Raw genomic sequence first — 23451 nt, 5'->3', positions numbered from 1 at the left:
ACACGAAGCTGCTTAGAGGTCCAAAACGAAAGCCGCCCTCTCCTCCGCAGAGAGCTGCTCGCCCCATACCTCATTCTGCTCGCCCCTTCTCCGTTATCTTGGAGAATGGTCTCTCAGGGACTCCCATCTTCTCAGTCCCCATTTGTACGCCTCCGCCCTGACACGCCTCTCCCCAAAGCTGAGTAGGGTGCCAATACTTTACATGGAAGGAGGAGGCACTAATGGGGAAGGAAATCCTGAATTGCTCTGCCTCTTGGGTGGAATCACAGTGGAGAAATTTCTTGTCTTGCAGATGAAGGATTCACTAATAAATCTTCAGAATGGCATCGGGTCCCGGGACTTCGGGTCAGATCCAGAGGAGAAACGGAAACGTTTCCACTAACAGGCAGGAATGCAGGAGGCCAGAGGACGGTGTGCAATATGTGTAAATAGGATATATAAATATATATATATATAAATATATATATATATACAGAATATAAATATATATATTATATACAGATTTTAAGAGAAAAAAAAGCCTATGTATCGAGAGGAAGGATTGACCTCCAACACTGGCTGACATGGAGCGTCTCGGTGGTAGCGTGGGGTGTGTGTGTGTGTGGAGGGCTGTGCTCTCCTGGCACTGAGGTGCGCTTAGGGGTGTGCCCCAGTGTGCTCCCCTGGGCCTGTGCACCACTCTTCTGTAATATTCCTGTCTGTCTGTCTGTCTGTTTTGTTTTTGTTGTTTCAAAGGGAAGCATCAGAGTGAGTGCCCCCCCCGCCCCTCCCTGCGCATGAAGGTCTCTGATTGAGTCTATTTATCTGTACATACAAAGGGGACACTGTCACCTCTCTTACCTTGCTGGCTTCAGGGCAGAGAGGTTTTGGCAATCGCCGTCAATCCCTTACAGAACTAAATGGCATTTGGAGAGGAGGCTTCTGGAGGATACTGCTGTAGGTCTGTAGAGAGCAGATCTCGCTGGCGTTCACCTTCTGTACTTCCTGGAGCAGAAATACAATTTGCTGTCATGCCGGCCAGCCTGGTTCAGAGAGCAAAGCACAGAATGTAAATGAGCCGAAATGCTTTCTATGCAAACACTAGTTTGCCGCCTCCTGTTATTGATACTGCATGAATGGCCAAGGAGATGGTGGGGAGGGGAGTATCTGCCTACGAGGTGCGTGGGTGGAAGAGAGCCACACCGCGGCAAGTACACTTCTGGTCCCTTTGACAGTGTCCCCTTTGCCGTTTCTGTTGTTCTCTGCTTTCTTTGTGCTTGGGCCCCTGCCATTAAGCCATCCCTGTGCTGAAGATCCACATTGGTGCTGAAAGGGCAACTACCTGTGCAGCTTCCCATGCTAGGGGGAGTACCCCAACTTAAAACCAAACTTAGTATTTATTTGCAACTGCTACCCTGCTCAGCAAATGTCCCTCCTGCCCCTGGTCTGCGGGACCGTTTTGCTTGTACCACCTAGCCCGTACCTTGTCTCACAGACTACGGAAAATGTCAGGGAGAAAAAGAACAATTTCCTTTCCTTCACTGTGGGTATTTACATGACCGCATCTATAGAGCAACAAGGCCTCCAGAAGAGGTTAGGGGAAGGGTCATGGGGACCAAAGAAGAGAAAGAAAACAAAACAGGGACTGTCAGTGGGTGGCAGGATAGATCTGGAGGGGTATCCACAGTGCGAGGCATCTGACTGGTATCTCTCATAAGCTGGATAGCGAAGCATTTGCTCTATAAGCAAGTCAGGTGGTGGAGCTGCATTAAAAAGACAATATGCATTTTTACTTGGTCTGGGGAATCATTCCAGACTCCCATTAGCAGCCAAATGAGGAAGAAGGGCAGCAAGGCTGCGCTGCGTGGTGTACCAAACGCCACTGTGCCCAGTTGGGATGCTTGTTTGAATGTTTAATAAATGCTTTCTCATCTTACCCAGCGAGGTAGGTTAGGTGATATGTGACGCCCTCAATCTCCACCTTGTTCAACACCGGGATTTTTCCACCTTCTGAATGGCAGGAGGGAGGCAGCTGCCTATTCCCCTTATGCAAAGGGTGCAGTTCTCACTCGTCCATCGTCTCTAGCTCCGATGGACACTGAAAGAGCAGGGGATGTAAGGGTGAGTAACTGCTCTTCGCATCTCTGTACCAGAAACTCTCATCTGCACAGCTGGGTGACAAAGTGGAGTCTAAGGAAAACCCTCACACGCTCCCACTTGTGCATTCCTATCAGGGAAAGGTAACGTATGTACAAGTAACCTGCTGCTTTCTCCCAACCTGCCTACAATTTTGATGACCAAGTGCTGAACACAACATGCCCTGCAGAAGATGACTCACACTGGAAGGAGCGTGGATGAAGATGGGATATCAAAAAGACATTTAAGAGTGTGAGAGCAAGGTACAATTGAGAAAAACATGCCTCGGCACCTAGAGAGTAATATGTATTTAGGACTATTTATTTAATTTAATGCTGCTGACTACTGTACTGCTCCCTGACCTTTTTCCAGGGAGGCTGCTGAAATGGCTACTGTACAATGAAACTGAGGTGCTAGTACCCGGGACGGGCATTCTGTGGCTCATCTTGGGACAGGAGGGCCCCAACTCCCCGCTGTGACTTGAGTCCTGTTTCCCCATGAGTCCCTCCCACACTTATTAAGCACAGAAAAATCCCCTGCTGCCCATCTTCCACTTTTCTAGAATTTACTTCCAAGCACCGAGAAAGAAGACAGAGAAGAATTCCTGTGCTTGCCACCTTGCCCAGGCCAGAAAAGAAAAAGGCCCCATTTTGAGAGAGAAACCTGACTATGGGGTCTCTGCCACCTGGCTGGGAGGGTTTTGTACATAGACACAACCCACCGAGAGGCAGAGAAACCCGTCTGTCTGAGAGGGCTGAAAATAAATGCTAGTGATCAGAGTTGTTTTCTTACCAATTTCACGTTCTCTTGCTAGTTACGGAGGACAGAAATCCATTCGCTCATCCGTGCGTCCTTCTTCCTCTGCAGCATTCTTCCAGAGTGCCATCCCAGTAGGTTCAGGGTGTTCCCCCTAACACGGCTTCCTCAGGCTTGGCCCTAGAGACAGAATTGCACAAGCTCCATTAAATTACTGCAAGGCCCCGCAGAAGCAGCTGTAACAGTCTGAAGCACTAGTATTTATTCTGCCCACCCACTACGTTAAACGGGGTTTATCGTGTTTGATGTATCCTGATCAGAGCTACACTAAATCCTTCAGTACAGAACATAAGGGTGGTGGTTGCCAAACAGAACCTTGCACGTGCAGTGCCCTTCAGACCAAGGAAGGTTTCTCTTTGAGGCCTTAAGTTTCTTTGTCCCTGATTCCTAGTTACTTTCTTTTTGCCACTTGGCAGCAAGTCTGGCTTGGAGTTGGAGAGGAAACATGATCTTTATTGCCTCTTAATTTATCACAGTAGTGATAAAAGAAAAAAGCAAGGTCTTTTCCTTAAGGCAAAACCCACAATGGCACTAAAGGTGAGGGCTTAAAACAAAACTTCAGCATGTTTTCATCTAGATGCCTTCCTCTAGAGAACTGTGACAGAAGTCACCTGCTACTGCAGTTGAGTCCCAAGTGACAGATTAATTCCTTTTGTAAGCCATAGCCAATTTTAGACCCATCAGTTTATATTTCCTGGAGAAATTAGTAACACTTTCAAGGAGCAAGGCCAGGCAACTCCAATAATGTTCCAGGGGGTGGTCCTTTGCCTTCCCTAAGCAGTCATAGCTTGGCTTCCATTGTCAGGGTTTCACTGCTCTACTCACTTGCCTTGCTTACCTGCACCAGAAATCCCACATCAGTGGTAGTTTTCTTCGTAGTGCCTCACAGACGCGTTGCCCCGCCGAGTCCTCCCTCTGACCCTCCTGCCGCTGCGAGGCTGCCAGGTGAGCGCAGCTGGGGTCTGATTTGCAGAGTCTGAACAACTGTGAAAGAGGTACTTTTGGAAAAAAAAAAAAGCATTTCTCCAGCCAAATGTGCAAACTAATGCCAGCAGCTTGTAGCCTAATTCTTGCCAAGAAAGATGCTGCCTAGTGGGAGGAGGGAGAAGAAGGGACAAGAAGGGACGGAAGGCTCTCGTGTGCCAGTTTGTGTATCTGTCACCTGTTTATATGGGACAAAAATATGCTGGCTAATCCTAGCTTGATACAATCCCACATCTGATCAATACACGTCTTCTAATGCTCACCTTAAAAGAGGACTTTGGGTTATGGCACCTGGGACAAACTCAAAGTGAATTTGAGACCTGGATAACTGCTATGCAATCGTGAATTCATAAAGTAGATACCAAATGTATCTAGGGCAGCACCTGTGCATTAAGTCTAGGAAGGACCAAATGACACAGATTATTCCAGGTGGTAAAATCAGAAGCACATGGCCAAGACAGAGGCATTTGCTGGGTCTGCACATTCCACTTAAAAGAAAGGTACCTGCAATGGTAAGAATAAGAGTTAGCTATGAATTAACTGGATAATCGTGCTTTTTGGGTGCTCAGCAATTAACTGATGATCCAAGGCACGCTTCAGTCAGAAAAGTTTGATATGGGTTGATATTAACTGCTACTAACTTCTGCATAAATCCTTTCTGGCTCCCCTAAGTCCTTTGGGCGAAAAAAAAAAAAAAAAAGTCACACAACTTTGATCTCCCCTAACATACCTCAGTTATGCTGCTAACATCGAGTACGCATTTACACCCAGCTTAGAGGCTGCCGTACCAGTCTGGGGCAGCAGTCTGCCCTCCGACCACCTGGCCCCACTTGTCTGCTTTAGAGCTAAGAAAGGGAAACCAAAGGGATACACAACATGCGTTTGTTACAAATATGACCCCCTACTGAAAGAGGCAAGGTTTCAAGGCACGATGCTTTGCTGGATTCAAAGCCATGACCAAAACCCGCCTCTGAAATAATGATGCCTGCATTGCCCTGTCCCTTCTCAGAAAGCTTGGCCTGCTCAGCCTGTGTTCGTACCACACAGAGCCCCTTTGTTTCAGCAGCTCACCTGGGGGTAGCTGGGGACAGACTCTGTAGCCCACTTGTCTCCTCAGCACTAAACCATGTAGCCTACAGGTCTGCTTTTTCCTGCCTTTATACAAGAAGGTAGAAATTTGTTTTCCAAATAGCGGCTGGAGACTCTTTAGGTCAGGGTACTTGAAATGAGACGTGTTGGATACGCTATACAGTCATTTCTGCGCACATACACCTGCGATACACCAAAGCCCAGTGAAAGACACACTTGCAAATGTCACGCTTTGGCTTTCCACCTCAGAAGTGTTAACCAGAGGGGTGTGCATACCGGCGGGTTTTGGTGAATACAGCATTTGTGTGTCACGTGGCCTTAATCCCTCTCCCTTTCCTGGTGGCTTTGCCTTCTCAGACGTGTACTTCCATCATCTTCCAGTGATCCTAAGGCACCTAAATAGAGGAGATGGACAGAGAGGGCAGCCTGCAGCTTTCACAGCATCCAGCACTAAGACACAGCGGTGGAGATGATGATTATCTATCTCCAACCCTAAAAAGACCAGCACTGCTCACGCGGCATGAGCTGTAAAATAGAGGTTAGTGGCAGAGGTTTCGGGGGAGTGAATTGCTCCTGGTTAGTTGGAGGGGTCTTTCTGTGCTACTGGGAGTGGGAAAACGTTTGGGCCTCCCCTTCCCCTCGGGTTCATTTACATGAGCGCAGTTAGCATAAAGCCAGCACGTGGGTTGATGTCTGTGGAAGAGCAGTCTGTGCAGGCTGGTACGCAGGCTCTGTAGCAGCAGAGGCTCTGTCCACAGCGGGGCTCGGTCAGAGCGTGTGGCAGAGCTCTCCAGTACGCCTCTGCCCTCCGTGCGGAGCTGCCACGCTCCCGAGGGCACTTCTCCACGGAACGTCCTCCCAGCCTTGCCGTGATGTGTACCGAGCCAGCCCTTCCAGCCAGGTAGCGCCTGCTCTTCCCAAGGGGGATGGGAACGAACCGCTTCCCAAGTTAGAGGCGGAACTTTCTGGTTCCGCAGGGTAGGGAAAAGCCCAGACAATTACAAACGCTTGTAAAGCACGAGTGCCTGGCTCGGGGGAGGCAAGGACTGTCAAGGCAGCCGCTGACGCCCCACAGCTCTTGGCAGACCTGTGCTTTCTGTGCTACCTGCTGAACGCCACAGAGCTCTTTCCGACAGGATCTCTGCCAGGCTTGCTGCCACTGATGGGTTTCGTGGTGCAGTCGTGTAGACTCTGGCTTAGTCTTTCCAGCCTGGGCCCTAGTTAAAATATCTGGCAGGGGCTCGCTTAAAACAATACTGGAGATAGAGACTCTCAGACCAAAGCACCCGAGGTGAGTGGCTCACAGAACATTTGTGTCAGTGTAGATTCCGAGACGCGACTGTGCTGACTTTCTGGCCCGTTCCCCCTGCCCGGCATGCTCTGAGCTCTCTACGCTTCGCAGTCTCCACAGCACGTGTCTCTCTGTGCCATAATACAGTTCTTCTTCTAGATGTGCACACTGGCCAAATAATCTCCTCATGTCTTGATCGACTGCCGATTGAGATTATTTCCCGATCTAGCCAGACAGCATGGGCTTAACTCGTAGCATGGATGCGTGGCGTGCCATGCCCTCCTCTCCCCCCCCACGTTTTGCAGTGCTTGCTGTGGCTTTTCCCTCTCCCCTCACACCTTTGCTGCCGGACAATCATTCCCCATGTCGTAGACGGACTGACCCGGTGCTGTCCCTGCTTGCCTTTCCTTGCCGCAGTCTGTATGCTCTTCAAGTGAATGTGTTTTATTTTTTTTCAATAGGGAAAAGGACTTCCTTCTGCTGAAGGAATTATATTTGCACATGGCTCAGGGAGGTACCTCCTCTGGCCGTTTCCGTTACCTCACTCATTTAGGCCAATTCCATTGCTAACGTTAAATGGCCACCTTCCCCAATCCAACCCCCCGAGAGAAGTTAGGGAATAAAACCAATGTGCAGCTCAGGTTCTAGAGCCATTCGGTCGTGTCTCAGTTTCGGCCCAATCTGCCCCCGCGGCGTTAGGATTGTTACCAAACAGCAGCTTTATCCGGCAAAGAGCCGGAGCCTGGGCCAGGCGCGCGCCCTTCCCCGTCTTCGCCAGCCCACCTCCCTTGTAGTAGCACTTAACAGAGCAGATACAAAAGCACTAACCTGGCTCTTGGCCCGATGGGGTCAGGGCGGAGGGCGAAGCAGCAAAACCGTTGCAGCGTTACCACCACCCGGGACTGTCTTTGTGTGGCTGTGGCACCTCTGGGGCGTCCCCATCCTCGCGGCGGTTCATCTCCCATCACCTGCTCCGGGGCTGGACAAAGCTGCTCAAAACCCCGAGGCCCGGGATCCTGCAAGCCCCCTGGGCTGTGCGTACACCGCAAACTGATGGGGATCGCCTCAGGCCGGCGAGGGCTGGGAGTGGGTTGTACAGCCACCCGTGGGTGTGTGTTTCCCTTCTGGATTTCACCACCAGAGCCCGTGGAACTATAGGGTGGGGTGGGGGAGGAACTGTGGTTTTGTTTTAGGAGTTGTCTAACTGTCACAAACTTTGCGCTGTGCGCAAAATGCGGTAAAATGATAATGAAACTTACCTGCTAGAACCTAGGAATTGTAAAGGCTATGCAGCCAAAACTTAATGTAAAGTAGTTAGTACAATGGAAGTACGGTATAAATTAAAAAAAAAAAAAAAATCTATCAAACAAACAGCGTGATTCGTGAGTGCTTTGTTCTTTTTATTATCCTGCCTATTCTAAAGTCTCTTCTGTAATTTCCAAATACAGAGAGAGTATTTGCAGAGACCAACCAGGACCATCTCTCCAGAACACTGCCTGCCTTTAACACCACCCTTGAAAAATCCCCAATTTTTAATTTTTTTTTTTTTGCTATGAGAATCTTCAGCAAAATTTACACACCATTTTCTCCTGCCTAGAAAAACACAGGGCAATAGTCGTATCTGTCTGCAGGAACCAGAAGAGTGAAAATACGTCCAAAGAAAAGCATCTTAAGATGATGCACGTAAGATACCGGAAGGTGCAGGACTAGAGGACAGCCCCTCTTTACCACCTGAGGTAGCTCTCAAGAAGTTCTTAGTTTACTCCTTTTTTGACTTAACATTGTGACACCAGACGGGGTCCGAAGAGCAGAGCTGAAGTGGGAGAGAGGTTACGTGACCTTACCTAAAAATCACCAGGGGCAGCAATGCAGTGGTCAGTGACGGAAACTCTGGAGTTACAATCGAGTCCCTCCTCTGGTGCTGCGGGTTTAGAGTTAGGATTATGCCCCAAATTGCCCCGAGGTCAGGCAAACTGGTTTAGGGAAAGTGAAGACATCCAGCTGAATCTTTCCTCTTTTAGGTTTTAAGGAACCAGTGCCCAGACTACAAGCGTGCTTCATCTGGAAAATGCGCTCAAGCTGCCAGACTGGGCTCTGGCCTTGAGAGCGATCCTACTGTGAAGACTGACTGCAGTGTGGTCGTTTCCTAAAGTTGACACCCACTCTAACAAAAGGAGTTTTGAACAACTGCCAGTTAGAAATCTGGCCTGGGCCTGACTTACAAATGGAGTAATTTCTGTGATTTTAGCAACACATAAAAAGCAGCAGAACAAAGCAGAGGAAATTCCACAGGTGGAAAGCATGCCTTGATTCACAAGCACTTTGTAACTATTTAGAAGCGGTCAGGGTAGCAAAATTTGTCAACTCTTGCAAGCAGCATAGGCTCCATTGCAGCAGGGATGTAACAACATCTGCTATATGAAAAAAAACAAACCTTCCCCTATTCTGTCTTAAGGTACAATTCCACCCTGGCCGATGTTTCTGCCCCTTTTTTTTTTTTTTTTCCTCCTTGTAATCCTAGTTGTTGAACAAAACTGATCTGTATTTGAAACCAGAGGACAAGTTTTGCTGTTTGATCCACTACAATTGAAAAGGTAAGTTTGCATGGGAAACACTGAAATTACAGCGTGATTCCTGTGCAGCAGTGGATGATTTAAGATGAATACTGACTATTCAAGCCAGTGACTAATTATCACAAGAAAGAATTACGAATAACTAGGAAAAAATAAGCGTTTTCTGCCTATTCCTCTAGGTGGTGCTACACTATATAGTACGAGAAGACTAGCACAGAAAAAGCACTACCGTTTTACAAAGCTGTCCATCCTTTTCCTGGGAGGGCTGTGCATCCTATTTACTTTGCTTGCCTACTTGCATCGAGCTGTTTTCCTTTCGGGAAACCTCATCCTACTGGCTTGCCTGTTGTTGCAGAACACTGCTCCATGGGTCATTCTTATCACTGCACCTCTGCGTACTTGAGGAGTAAACCTGCTGTGCAAGGCAAATGGAAGGAACTAAGAATTTTGACACTTGCTCAGTGAAAGGGGGGGAGGTACAGGGGATTCTTATACTTACATCATACTGCCTCCCGAAGCAGGAGTACTTCAGGATCTGTACTCCCGGCTCCCTCCTTCAGAAGCAAGTGTGAACATGGCACATCCTTCCTACTACACATTTTCAACAGTCCCCATGCATTCCAGTCCTCATCCTACTCTGCCTGTACACAGGCATCCCAAAGACTCGCGACTTACTGAGCAACAACTAATTAATTAAATTCTTCCTGTTTAAACATCAACAAGACTGCTTGGGCTGAAACGTATTGTGGAACATCACCTTTAGATGACCTCATTCCCAGTCCTGCAGGTCAGAGTAATAGAACATACATACCCTTGACCTCTGCAATGGAGAACTAGCATATTTAGCAAATCAAGGTGGTGGTGACAGCAGCTAAGAAATGACACTTAACATTTACGAAGCCATTAACGTGATGATGGGGCTGGAACTTGGGAAGGAGCCGTGCTGCCCACACCCGTGTGCCCTTTGCTCAGCATGCTTCAAAAGAAGAGTCCTTTAGCAAATGGGCCGGCAGCTCAGAATGGAGTCATGAGGCCAAAGTCAAGGCTGTACAGGGTCCAAGGCAAATGGAAGAGAATTTACACTTCCCCGTATTTCCTCCCGACGGCGCAGAGCTCCCCTCAAACCTGGCTGGCATGACACGGTCCTTCTGTCTTCAGAGCCCCTGCAATCAAGAGAATTCCTCTTGGAGCGCGAGTCGTTTGACCTTACCGAAGTGAGGATCGTGACACAGTCGGCACGAAAACTGACAGGATGTGAACGACACTACAAAAGATCTAAAGTTCGGTCTTTTGCACACAAAAATCCTTCCTTGCAGCTGCTTCCTGGGGAGATAGTGCCCTTATATTCCTCCTGATCACAGCTCCCCACTGCAGGGGACAGTGACGATTCCCAACTCCACAGGAATGGGCAAAAGAGGCGTAATTACAGCATGGCCTGAAAGTGAACACGTGTGTTGGCTAGGGGTTTCGAGTGATGTTAGTAGACCCAGCACCTAAGGATACCTATATTGCTTCTAAGGTCACTGAGCACAGCCACACTGCAGGAGTCTGCCGTCCGCCTTGTCTCCAGCCCCACGCACACCTAACCCACTGTCGCAAGGCTGAAAGGTTGGCAGACACAAGCAGCGACTGTTTCCTCGTCGCCTACCTTGGTGCCGTTCGTTCCGCTGACTCCTCTCTGCTATTCCTCCACAGGCACGGCACAGTTTTCCTTGTTTTCTGATGGAATCGCAAGATAGTCTGTCCTATAGTTGGAGGGAAGGAGGAAAGCATAACCTCAGGTGCTACAGTGCAAAAACCAGCTTGGGTCCATTCACCCTTACAGAGATATGGAATGCCTGTAAGTATCTCTAAGGTAACAAATGTCACCTCTAGAAGATGCTCGCAGCAGGAAACTCTCCTCAGTCTACTCAGGAGCAGACACTGAGCCTTGCCTACTGTAAAATCCTAACAGCCTTCCTACCATGTAGAAAGAGCACCCTTAGCCAAGCCAAGTGTGTAGAAAGATGAGAATGGGCCAGAATAAAAAAAAAACGGAAGGTCTCTGCTGCGTCAGCTGCACCTGTGAGTCAGATCTCTGAACCAGGCCTTTGAGGAGAGCAGCCCCGTGCAGTTCCAACCGGGCCGCTTTGGAACGCCGTGCGCTGGGGCCACACTCCCCGCCTGGTGCACTGCGCTGCCTCTTTTGGGACTCCTGAACACTGCAAGGGTTTCAGACACGGCAAACGCCAGCTAGAAATGTGCAATAGCAAAGTTCGCTCTTCTGGCAGTCTGATGTGAACTGAGACATCGGAAGAACCCTCGCAGAACAGCTCGCGTCTGGAGAGGTTTCACACTTACGCATTTTCCTGGGCAGCCTCCTCTGCCTTAGAGACTTTCCTGTAGCAATAGACCATTTCTATCAGTAGCCACAAGGTGAGGAAGACCAGCAGAATATACATCATAATTTCAGAGATGACCGAGGTGAAGTCTTCTCCAGCTGTGAAGAGAAATGAAATAATCTCTGATCATTTACGTGCAGCTATCGGAGCACAGCAGCTCCACGGACACTTTCTGCTCTCGTGTCATCCTCCCTAACCCGCCTTGCCAGAGAAACCCAGGTGCCACTACACTCTGAGGGGGCAAAAGAGAGGGAACAGGCGAGGCTGCCAGCAGGATATGCCAGCAGCGATCCCACTGCGCGTTTCCAGGCACAGGCTTGCCTATGTCTTGCACTCTCTGCCACCCACACATTCATACGGATTGCTCACCGTTAGCCTAACTCATCTTCACACTCTGTTTCCTTTATGCATCCTACTCGCTGGTGTTACTTGACTGTATTGTGCCGTCAGTGATTTGAAAGAGATCAAAACACTGAGATGCTCGTGGGGAAGAAGGGAAGACACAGCAGAAAAAGACGAGGGCTAAAAGCTCATGTCCCTCTCTGAAGAGAACAGCAGAATTCCCACTGGTTTTTAACATGCCAGGATTTCAGCACTGAACTCGGCGAAACCAAGAGGAATAAGAAAGACTTAGGAGCACTGCGAAGGGAAGGAGGGATTGGGAGGGGGTGGAAGCAGGGGACCGATAACAAAATGGAGAATGAGTTGTTCCACGAGGGAGGGGGCGGAAGCAAGGAAGCCGCCACTGCGGGTACCCTGGCAAAGGCTGTGCTGTAGCATCCTGGAGCTGCCAGAGGAGAAGTGACGGTTCTGAGCGGAGAAACTGCAAACCTCTGCTTGCGTTTTCTGCCTGCCCAGCTGTTGCCTCAGCCTGCCGAGCTTATCGTGCTTTCCCACATTCACACACAACCACCCGGAGCCTAAAAGGAGGCTGCAGCCACTAAACAGAACGCACGTCTTTCCTCCTGAACCCTGCGCAGTGTTTGTTGCTGGCAAAGATGGACATAATTATCTGGCAGCTCCATCTCCCCTCTCCTGCAATGCAATGAAAAACTCTATCCCTGAATGACAACACCCACGGCGAGGTAAGGCACAGCACACTTTCTTCCAACCCTTCGTACCCTCCTCCACCACGGTGAGGTGGATCAGCCTGGAGCTTGTGAAGAGAGGCCGGTGAATCTCGAACTCAAACTCCCGGGTGATGTTACAGGTGTAGATACCAGAATCGTTCAAGGTCACATTTAACACCGTGATGGATACATCCTGCATGTCTTTACTCCCATTCCACTGTAACCGACCACTGAAGCGGCTTGGAAATTCATGGTTCTTTTCCCTGTACTTGTAGATCTGTGAGGAAATGTGAAGGGGTATTCTGATTAATCATGGACTTGTCTCTCAGACAGCAACACAGCACATGCAAGGAACAACATCATCCTCTAGCTACACACATGTGCTCTGGGCTATGGCTTCCTTAGTAACAGCAGCTATTCATATTCTATCATCCTTTATCTCAGACTACTTCACAAAAGAGAGAAAACTGAATTATCTCCATCACAGAGGTAGAAAAACTAAGGCACGGAAAAAAAGAGAGACACATGGGGACAGTGACACAAAAGATCAGCGATAGAACTCAAAACTAGAATCCTGCAGTCTTTGTGCTCAGCCTTTCGGTCACTGCACATAAGATCATCTTAAGAAGGAACCACAGAATAAATACAGCAAAGACAAACAGGCATTTTTGGTAAGCCCTGGGATATTCAGCTAAAATGGAAGTGTTGCAGGATAAATATGACAGCGTGAAAACACTGCCTCAGAAGAAGAGAGCCTGGGTGGCTTTTGCAGTTTCTGGCTGACCACATCATTAAACTGCCCGCCCCAGCTCACTTTCGTTAGCAATCTCTGGGTTGCCACTGGCAAACGTATCACCCAGGTCACTGAAACTGAATTCCCATCATTCCTTAGCACGATCCCTCTAGTTCTCAGACAGTAGGAGAATATTTGTCATCTTGCCTGGCCCTGCTCAATCGTGATGAAATGCAACCGCTGATCTAAGGCTTCATACTCCAATAAAACAGCTAGAAAGAAATGTGTGCACTCAGCCTTTATCTTATTCTCCATTTTATCATTCTTTCTTGAATTCCAATTGCTCTTTGTCTGTACAATTCCTGGTTTTGATTCTGAAAGTGAATTTTACCTTTTTCTGACAGGGATCCAAAACAACTCTCACAGAGATCCTCCCGCAGTCAGGATACCACTGCTTCCTTTGAGACAAAAGGAAGTAAATTCTGTCCTAAAGATTTGTCAGAGCCCGATTTAACCTCCAAAGAACAGCTTGGGGATTCCGAAGTGTCCTAGGAAGGGAGACTTGGCCAAGGTGTCACTCCATACCTCCGTTTCCCTTCTTGATTTCCTTACATACTAGATTTTACGTATTCAAGGAACTGGAACAGGAAACAGACACGCACATACAACCCCAAATGTTTGAACATAATGTTTGGATTTTGAATTAGAATGTGGCAGAAAGCTTTTGTTCATATTTGGGTCTCTCTCCTTCCCTTATACAGCTGTCTTTGGGGATCCTGCCACAGGACAAACTTACACTCCCAAATACCTCTTGGCTCGTCCCACATGAGTTCACTGGACTGTGTTTCACAGTAAGACCTATGAAAACGAGGGCTCAGTTACCAAGCATACATACAAGTTCATCTTTTCCACCCTCCGGCCTGTAGAACCATTCCACCACCGTGCTGGCTGTGACCTCTTCCCTCTTCATGCAGGAGATGCAGAGTAGCTTCATGTGAGTTCCTTGGACAGCCTCTGTCTCTGAGGGGACTTCAACACATACTGCAGAACAAAAACCAGCTAGGGAAAAGGAGCAGCAGAGAAGCAGCGTAAGACAGATTTATATCCACACCTCAGTATTTAAGATCACATCATCCCCAATGGAAAACTGTTTCACTCATTACTAGCACCCTCTAACAACAGATAAGTCTCAAAAGCCAAATTTTACCAAGCTTTCATCTCTGAGATACGTCATTCATAATGATTAACAGAGGGTGATCACTTCATGCAGATTCACCTCTCCAGCATCTGCTTTGCCACAACTTTGATTTTTCCCATCGTAATTAATGCCACTTTAGTGGCATTGTTCATTCTCTCCCATGCGTGCTGAGCATGCTTCTCTTATAGTAGCAATTACAGTCTGGTGTGAGAGAAAGCCCAGAATTCAAGCGTGGAGGAACAGCTCGCTCTTTGTGCTGTTAAAAGGTCTGGATCTTTTAATCTGGCAACGTGTTCAAAACCAACTGGGAGGATTCGCCACCCTGTTTCTAGATTTCATAAGCAGTACTGGGAACCAAGGGGCTTGGACTCGAGTAAATGTGGCAGCGGGAGGAGTTATTGATTTTAATTGCATTCCTGTTCAAAATGCTTCCAATCACATCTGTGCAACACAGTGCAACTATAAAATACTGCTCTCCCAAACAAGACAAAATCATTGTCTGTCAAGGTACATACTTGGTAAGAAAAGGAATGCTTCAGCATGATGTCTCAGGCTAAATGCCTGCTGACATTTGTCCCCTGGGCTAAACGATACTGGGCTCTGTCTGTCCAAACCTGTCTCTGAATCCTAGAGTTTATCTCGTGGAAGATGCTGAATTTGCTGGCTGCTCCCTCCTCCCCAGCCTCTGAGATGCCATTAACCCACTCTCTCGAGCGCTGTATTATCCCAGGACTTATCCTGGAAATAGTCAGATTCCAATTCTCCCATACTACCAGCTCCATGGGTAGCACCAGCTTTCTGGGAGAAATAAGGAAGAAGCTACTGGATCGTGCTTTACTCCGGTTAAATTACATCCAGATATGCCCCCGCCCCCTCCCCCCCGAGCCGTAGGTATATGTGCACATCAAATGTAGCTGCACTGGGAAAATCTAACCAACCTTTTCTCGGCTGCAGCAGAAAAACCGTAATTGCCATAAAATGGTTTACGCCAGGTTATATCGACTGCATGGGAAACTAGCACTAACATGCGCTTCTTCATGGTTTGCACGTCCTCCCTGAGGCAACTAAATATCAAATTACATTACAAATTTCAAAACAACAGCAAACAGGAAACAGTAAAGGACTCGCGTGTGTATCAAAGCACACGCTTTGTGCCGTAAGTCTACTTAGTGGTAATGTCTGCTCGTGTTAACTCCATTACATTCCTACTAACTCTGTGCGAATGTGATTTCCTTCTCTGCTGGTAAACAAAAAAGCCACTTTGAAGGCTGCTCTTCACGACAGCGTTAACGGAACCTTTCTAGGAAAAGCGGTGCTTTAAAGCAGCATCCTGCCAGAGGCAAGCACCGAATTTGCTGGACAACCTGGCTGAAGACGACACGGAACGGAAAGCACCTACCCCAGACCACCAACACGACCGAAGACGCACAAACCAGCCTTGGCAGCGCAGCCATTGTTCCGAGCCAGGAGCGACTCTCAGCCTGGGCAGCGGCTCTTTCGGAAGACGCTGCTTCTCTCCCCTCCTCGCCGCGGCCCCGGCGCAACAGGATGCCCCGGGCCGCCGGCCGCGCCGCGCCGGGCGGTCGGGATCCGCCGGGGAGCCGCGGGTGGGCGGCAGCCGGGGCTCCGCTCCCCCCGGCAGCACCACGGACAGGGCCGCGGCCCCGGACAGCTCCGCTCCCCGCGGCTGCTGCGGGCGCGGCCGCCGCCTCCCCCTCCTCCTCCTCCTCCTCCTCCTCCTCCTCCTCCTCCTCCTCTTCCTCCTCCTCCTCCTCCGCCGCCGCTCCGCGCAGGGAGGTGCCGGGCGCGGAGCAGCAGGTGGCTGCGCGGCTCAGCGCGGCTCAGCGCGGCGGGAGGCGGCAACCGGCGGCCCTTTGTTCTCCGGTTGGGCCGGGGAGGGGAGCGCGCATCGCTACGCGGGGGCGCAGCTTCCCTGCCTGCCGGCAACGGCTGCGCGGAGCCCAGCCGAGCCCGGGCGGGGGGCACGGCCGGCGGCAGGCATGCGCGGGCGCCTCCCTCCCTCCCCCGGCCCCGGGGGCTCCTCCCGGCCGCGGAGAAGGAGCCGGGGGCTAACGGAGCTCCTTGGGGGGCCACCGAGGAGGTCAGCGCTCGGGCATCCTCCTTGCCGGCTGCGGGGACTGGGGAGGGGATATCGGCATCGGCCAAGGAGAGGCGGGGGAGTGCGATCCACGCGGGGTCAGAATGGCCTCCGCCTCTAAATTAGAGTTTAATGCTACCCTTTGCACCGCTCGGAAGGTCACAGTTGGAAATACTGGGAAATCCTCTCTCTCCACATCATGTTCCAGTCAGATTTTTAATGCCAGCAGCAGGCTGGGCTTTCTCTTCTTGGACGGGGGCCACCGTGGCCCGAAGGGCTTCTCCAACTTTGAAGGTCACGGTGGACAGAAAGGGAAAAATGAAGTGCTTGTTAAACGTGCTCCCTCTTTCTAAAGCATCTGCTCTGATGGCAGCTCAATAAACAGCACAATCTATTGAATTAAACCTGACGAACCCCATCGGAGAACAGCACGTGAGCCACACGCCGTGCCAAAACTCTCTGCGCAAACGGCGAGACCCACCCAAACAGAGACATTTGCAGCCATCAGAAAGCATCGGCTTCGAGCCTTTCAGCTGGGCACGATGCTGCTGGTGGTGGCCACTACCAGAGCTCTTGTGGCCACCTGGCACCGCGGGCTCGCTGCTAAGGGCACACCTCCCCAATCTGGTCCCTACACTGCTGAAGCGAAGCAGGCACAGCACAAAGACAGCCAACACTCTTCCTAGACATCATCTATTCATGTTTGTATCAGCAAGCTGCATTCATCATCTGCCAATAACCACACACAGAGCACAACTGCTTCCACATCACCCTTTACTGTGACAACTCCAAGGAATTCCTAGCTAAGGACATCTTCCTAATTCCTTGTTCTGCTTCATGTTACTGTCTGGACAGGTTTCTCTGCCCTGCTCCAGCCCACGTCCGGCTGTGACCCCTGAAAGCTTTGCAGCCCTTCAGTATTACAGCAGGGACTGACCAACGCCACGACAGTCTCCCCCCACGCTGGCCGTCAGGTTCCACTCACTGCCCCCTCTGCTCCTAGGCTTCTTTGGGTTACTGCGCACTCCTCCCAGCAAACCACTCAAAGAAAACACCTATTTAATATATCTCCTAGGAGCCAGGTGTGACTACAGAGATCAACAGCTTGTGAGTCAGTGGCCTGCAGGTGCCAGCAACACACTTCCAGTCGCCCCCTTAGAAGCCGTCCATCAGGAATATCCGAATCTTAAAATCTGACTTTTCTCCACAGGAAGACAAAACGGCAGCCACAATACCCAGAGATGATGGAAGGATGTAGCTTCTCCCTTAAGCCGTTTGCTTTTCTCCCATTGCCCCTTGCTATACTCACAACAACTCAACAAAGGCAAGGGCAGGCTAAACCATGGGACTTGCTCCTAACTCTTCTGGAACAATCCAGCCCGTGTGTGGTGGATGAGTGCTGATGGTGGGTTTTTTATAGACACAGGAACTACTGGACAATGTCCCCAGCTATCTCATTTGACAACCACCTGTTTCCTGAAGTACGGTGGAAATCACATCTGTTCTCAGGAAGCCAGGTGCGCTGCCAGAAAACACAGAGCGCGGATCAGCAGAGCTGTACTCTTTGTGCTACGGCTGCTCCAATTACATCTATTATGGAAAATCCTGCCAGGCAGGAGAGAGAGGGTCTGAGAGGATTAAGAGGAAGCAGCAGCTCTACACCACTGATTCGGTCGGCAGCCTGACTGACCCTTCAACCCTTTCTACTTCTGCCTTAGCACAGCCCTGCCGTCAGGTGCCTCGGTGCTCCCCCAGATACAAACAGAAGCCTTATTTCTCCTCTAACCCCAGACACTCCAGAACTCACCTGCTAAGCCATTTAAATTACACTGACAAACATCCGAAAAAAGTAATGCATTGTCATAAAATCACAGGCTGGTTTGGGTTGGAAGGGACATTAAAGCCCATCCAGTCCCAACCCCCTGCCCCGGGCAGGGCCCCCTTCCCCCAGCCCAGGGTGCTCTCAGCCCCGTCCAACCTGGCCTTGAACCCTTCCAGGGAGGGGGCAGCCACAGCTGCTCTGGGCACCCTGGGCCAGCGCCTCACCCCCCGCACAGGGAACAATTTCTGCCTTAGATCTTATCTAAATCTGCCCTCTGGCAGTTTTTTTTAGGCTGACCCCCCCCAACTCTCTCAGCCCGGCCTCCCAGGGGAGCTGCACCAGCCCCCCCAGCATCTCCGTGGCCTCCCCTGGCCCCGCTCGAGCAGCTCCAGGTCCTTCTGCTGTTGGGGGCCCCCGAGCTGGCCCCAGCACTGCAGGGGGGTCTCCCCAGAGCGGAGCAGAGGGGGAGAATCCCCCCCCTGGCCCTGCTGCCCCCCCTGCTCTGGCTGCAGCCCAGGGCACGGGTGGGTTCTGGGCTGCCAGCGCACGGTGCTGCCTCACGGGCAGTTTTCCCCCCCACCAACACCCCCAAGACCCTCTCCTTGGGGCTGCTCTGCATCCACTCGGAATCACTCATGTACAGATCTCAAGCACTTCATGCTAGACTGGTATTCTGGCTGCTATTTGAAGAGGGGAAATTGGGTTCAGAGATGAAGAAAAGCTCTGGTGAAACCGGGCTTCGATATGGGTGAATTGTAACACAAAAAGCTATGGGTCAGGGAAGCAAATGGAGATCACACTCTCTCCACCATCTCTGGAGAAGTTTAATCTTCACCTAGAGCATGCTTCATGTACTACAGACAAAACCAAAGGTGATTTGAAATAAATACTTGTAGTTAGTCTGGTTTATTAAATTGCCAGAACCTGTGTTGCTTCTTTTTTTAAGAAAAATGTCTCTGGACTTATTCAGGGATACTGTGTGTTTTTAGAATGGAAGGGGAAGATGCTTTCATTCTCACTATAATCTGGTTTTAGCTGGGAACCACTCCAATGCCTCCATGTGCTTGTTTTGAACAGGCAACAAATGCTGCCCAGACCTCTTCAGGAAAACTTGCAAATAAACGGATGCCACATTGGAAGTTTGTTTAAATTTTCAGCCCTGGTGTAATGCAAAAGAGATGGAGAGCATGTATTCTCCAAACCCCATCCAACGCAAGGATGCAGAGCTGCTCTTTCTTGCCCTAACACAGCCCCAGTGCCTCCAGTGAACAGGCTGGGGACAGGCGTAAGCCTTAGGGTGCAGGATGCTCGGCACCACAAAGCCCTCAGCCATTTTGGCACTCCAGGAGAAATGGTGAGGGGACTGAATGTTGAGAGAGAGAAATTTTGAATGCTGCAAGAAGCAGCCCAACTTATCATGTGGGGGTTGCTATGGCAACCCACCCAGTTAATGCTTCACAGGAAAGAGGAAAAAAAAAAAAAAAAAAAAGGAAAAAAAAAATAGAAAAGGCTGGCACTTTTACACAGGCACAACAAGATGAGGAGATAAAAATAATTCCAGCACCCTGCCCCCACACTAATCCCTCACTTCATGGTCCCTGAGCCAGGCTATGGCAGTGGGAACACAAAACCTGTGTGTCTGGCCTCCCTGTGACAGCCGTCTCGGCAGCTTCCTCTGCCATCCACAATCACATCAGCTCTCTTCAGTGCAAATGTCCTCCTCTTTATTGTGCAGCTAAACATCAGCAAAGCTCATTCCTTGCACAGCTCCTCCTGACTGTCAGGAGCCAACATGTACCCACCACTGGGATCAACTGCTCCTAGACAACCATTCCAACCTCAAGGCCACCAGAGCTGTGCAACAACCAAATAACAGCGGTGCAATCGCCTGATGCACAACTGCTGGAAGAGAAAGCAGGAAAATGGAGAGAGCACCCTTTACACTCACTCACTGCTGCTCCCGCAGAGCAGCCTCTAGCCAGTACGAGACCAGTAACGGTTTGCAGAGAAGTCGTACAGGATAATGTTTACCAATTTAAAAATGTTGAATTTAATAGAGGTAGGCGTCCTTCCCACACACTTTAAAAACCATTCTACAGAAATCTATAGCAAGGGAAGACTTCTCTAGTTGCCTTTACAGGATGCCTGGAGGGTTATAAAAGCTCATTCAGTTCTCTCTTTTTCACACTCAAGTTTGAAATGCATTCTCCATGTACCTGCCAACGTCTGGGTCCCCATCGTATACTCCACGCTACAGACAACTCCAGCTATACTCTTCACGCATCTTCCCATCTGCAGAGCTACATTCCCAGCTGATGCACAGTTCCCAGTGCCAGGGACTAGGTCTGCAGCGTTCAGGTGCTCCCGGCCCCAGCCACTCGCCCTTCTCAACGCCCCAGTATTCAGGAAGGTCAGTCCCCATCGCCGCTTTTCAGATGCAGGTACCCAGAGTGACTGTGCTATCTTACACGCTCTCTCTGTACAAACACCTGCCTGCATTTGCACTGCATCATTTTTTGCCAGAGCTATTTCCCCATGCAACAGAACAGTTGGGTTCCCCACGTGCATACCCCTGTGATTCCCAAACGCTATGCTCCACACCGAGCAACCGCTCTGTGTTCTGTCACATACATGCTGCAGGGTCTCTTTCCACCGTATACAGATTGCGCATGTTTGTGATTTACTACTGCTACCTAAGCTTGTCTTAGCTTCCTTCATGCCTGCAGAAGAGGCCAACTGCTTTCCAAGGCAATATTCTGACCCCTTAATGTTGCCTGCTCTCCCCTTCTGCTTTCACTGGGGACCCACGAGGCGCAGTCCCTTTGCCATCCTTCTCTCCCAGAGCAAGCACAGGCTGCCTCTATTTATCCTTGGCTCCGAGAACTGTTTTCCTGTCAGGACTAAGAATAAGGAGGACTAGATATTAGAGTGTGAATGAGAAGTAACTGCCCTGGCAAGCAGACTGCCCGAGCTGTTTTGTGAGCCTTTAATGCTTTTCATGGTGGTGCTCCCTGTCCGGGAAATACTTCCTCAAATGCCGAACAGTCCTGTGTAAGCCAGAGCCTGCGCATGCACAGAGGACGGGCAGGGTCTGGGGACTTGGATCCCTCTGAGCAGCAGCAGGTGCTCTCTGAAGGCTGGGTTGAAAATCCTCCCCTGTGCGTCCAGGAAACACACTGAGCTACATTCCTGCATGTTGCTAACACTCTGTGGTCAGCAACTAAACAAACACATTTTTTCAGACCTTTAATACAGGCTGTATATAGAGGGGTGTTGTTATATACATCCTGGAAATTCTAAGCTCTGGTGTTGGTCCAGGTACTTTTGACGTATTGTTTTCTGGGACTCAATGCCAATAAAATCAAGCAGTGCATATGCACATAGGCAAGCCTTTGTGTGCTGTAACTGAAGTGCTGTTTTACCAATCTGGAGACTAACGAGGTGGCACTTTCACAGACATGCTTTTAGGCCTCTCCTCAGCTCATTCACTTTAGCAGCGGATGAAAATCCATTAGCGTGTCAGATTGCCACACATATTCATTCACATTTGCTCATTTAATTTCTGAATTCTTACTGCTAGTAAAACACACAAATGCATCAATTATTTTAGCACCATACAATGATAGCATTTGTGTAAAGAAAAGCTTCTTCACCAAGTGTTACTGTCTTACCTTGGCTGACTGAAGTGCTAGCTGCTGCTTTTTTTTTTTTCCTTAAACAGTGAGCAAGGCTGAATCTCCTCCCAGCTGTCAATAAACACGGACATACACCTTCAAGTTAGTTTCCAAGTCCCCTAGAAAACAGCTCTGGGCTACTTCTCAAATGTGGTTTGTTTTCACAGGACTCCAGGAAATACGAAGGATTCCAAGAAATACAAAAGATTCCAAGAAACTCTTTTTTGTACCGGAAAGAGAAATGAGAAATAATTTTTCCAGCTTCAGTACAACAGAATTGAAAGGTCTTTTGTCTTCTGACAATGAGGAACATCTACCCGGTCAAATTCAAAGGTACTGTGTAAAACAGCAGAAGTTACACAGAGCTTTGAATCTGTAAAAGGTCACTTTCTCCTTCAAACCCACCATTTTTCAAAGGGAATTCCTTGCTAGCACTTCAGCGTCTAAGCAGGCACCTTCTCCTGGATAGGTATTCTGCTACAGTTTGCTTACTTTTAGTAGCTGCTTTATTAACTTTAAACAAAGAAAAAAACAGAAAACAAAACCACAAACAAATTCAGAGTAATGCTAAGTTTCCACCCAGAGGCCAGATACTGTACAGGAAAGGAGAGATTAAACGGAGAAATCCCTGGGGGGGGTGGAACAGAGGAGAGAGAGCACATGTATGTGCGTGTACATATGTAGGTAAGCGTGTGTTGTGGGCAGGAGGTAAAATAAGGGTGCTGTGCAATCCTGGAAAACACGGGCACTGCCCTGCGGGCCCGGCAGATAGCGCTGTCCCCTCCGCGGCGCCGGAGGGAAAGCCGAGCTCCTCTGCTCGGAGACATTTTTCAGGCAATACAGAAGCTGTGTCACTGTTTCTGTGTTCTCCTCGTCTTTTCTAGCCACATCCCCTTGCCATCTGGTGTTATTACTGTTAATTATTCACCTCAGACAGTCCCCTTCACAGACAAGATGCTTTACAAATGCTGGAGTAAGAGCTCAGTGTAGTCTTTCTGTCCCATGATTTAACGCCTGTGAGTTTGTCAGTGTCCCAGCTAGTGACTGATTAAAGTAATTTCTCTATGAAAACTCTCCTGACTTTATCTTCTAATAAATGTTGTATCAGCATCACTTACATTTTTTTCCCCGGTAACTGTGGAACTCTACAGAGGTACATCAATTCTCTTAGAAAAAACACAGGTGCAAACCTACATTAAAGTCAAACACTGTAATTGATTCAGCTGCGATATCACATTTTTTGTGCAAGTGCAAGTGCTCCCCTTTCACCCCAAAGAGCCGAAGTTCTTGATTTAGCAAAACCATGAAACCCCTGCGACAGAATAACTCTTCTGTTGGTGCCTGTCGAATTCTCAAAGCATTTGGCCATAAAGCACTTATGTGATGCACCATCTTGATAAGGGCTTCAGAAATAGATGCCTGTGACTTGATAAAAGCAGGAGGGATGCAGAAATTCCTCTCCAGACCAAACCCTGGCATACAGTACCAGCTCTGCCCCACTCCACTTGCTTGCCTTGCCTTCCTCCCCTCCCTCACTCCTCCTGCTACCATCCTTGCCCTTCCCAACTCCTGGCCCTCCCACAGGAACCCTTACTTTCTCTGTTATT

The 23451-nt window shown here is 49.4% G+C and overlaps 2 protein-coding genes across 19 annotated transcripts in view; one reads left to right on the top strand and one right to left on the bottom strand.

Moving 5' to 3' along the window:
* Positions 1-8821, top strand: part of GRAMD1B (GRAM domain containing 1B) — a 147739-nt gene extending 138918 nt beyond the window's left edge. For 17 of the 18 annotated variants that reach the window (XM_042800692.1, XM_042800690.1, XM_032993030.2 and 14 more), the window contains one exon: positions 293-8821. In XM_042800692.1, coding sequence (XP_042656626.1) covers positions 293-382 — 90 coding nt within the window. In that variant the 3' untranslated portion in view covers positions 383-8821. The remainder of the gene's footprint in view (positions 1-292) is intronic. The other variant, XR_006166059.1, reaches the window with a different exon arrangement.
* On the bottom strand, positions 7675-16529 carry SCN3B (sodium voltage-gated channel beta subunit 3). Its single transcript, XM_032993033.2, has 6 exons — positions 15650-16529; positions 13948-14111; positions 12371-12596; positions 11209-11347; positions 10517-10613; positions 7675-10031 (listed from the first exon to the last, which is right to left on the bottom strand). Exons 1-5 carry the CDS (start codon positions 15702-15704, stop codon positions 10550-10552), a joined length of 648 nt encoding a protein of 215 aa, XP_032848924.1. The 5' UTR covers positions 15705-16529; the 3' UTR covers positions 7675-10031; positions 10517-10549.
* Between the last annotated feature and the right edge of the window lie 6922 nt (positions 16530-23451).

This window comes from Tyto alba, unplaced genomic scaffold, assembly GCF_018691265.1.
Source record: "Tyto alba isolate M040663 unplaced genomic scaffold, T.alba_DEE_v4.0 Super-Scaffold_32, whole genome shotgun sequence".
NCBI lineage: Eukaryota > Metazoa > Chordata > Aves > Strigiformes > Tytonidae > Tyto > Tyto alba.
This window is presented reverse-complemented; position numbering and strand designations above follow the sequence as displayed.

What these genes read in the sequence shown, in the direction of transcription:
- SCN3B (XM_032993033.2), bottom strand. Translation starts at nt 15,704, where the DNA reads ATGGCTGCGCTGCCAAGGCTGGTTTGTGCGTCTTCGGTCGTGTTGGTG. An exon ending in GGTCGTGTTGGTGGTCTGGG is followed by an intron (nt 14,112 to 15,649) that starts GTAGGTGCTTTC and finishes CCTTTTCCCTAG; the next exon opens with CTGGTTTTTGTTCTGCAGTA. An exon ending in CCTCACCGTGGTGGAGGAGG is followed by an intron (nt 11,348 to 12,370) that starts GTACGAAGGGTT and finishes TTCTCTTCACAG; the next exon opens with CTGGAGAAGACTTCACCTCG.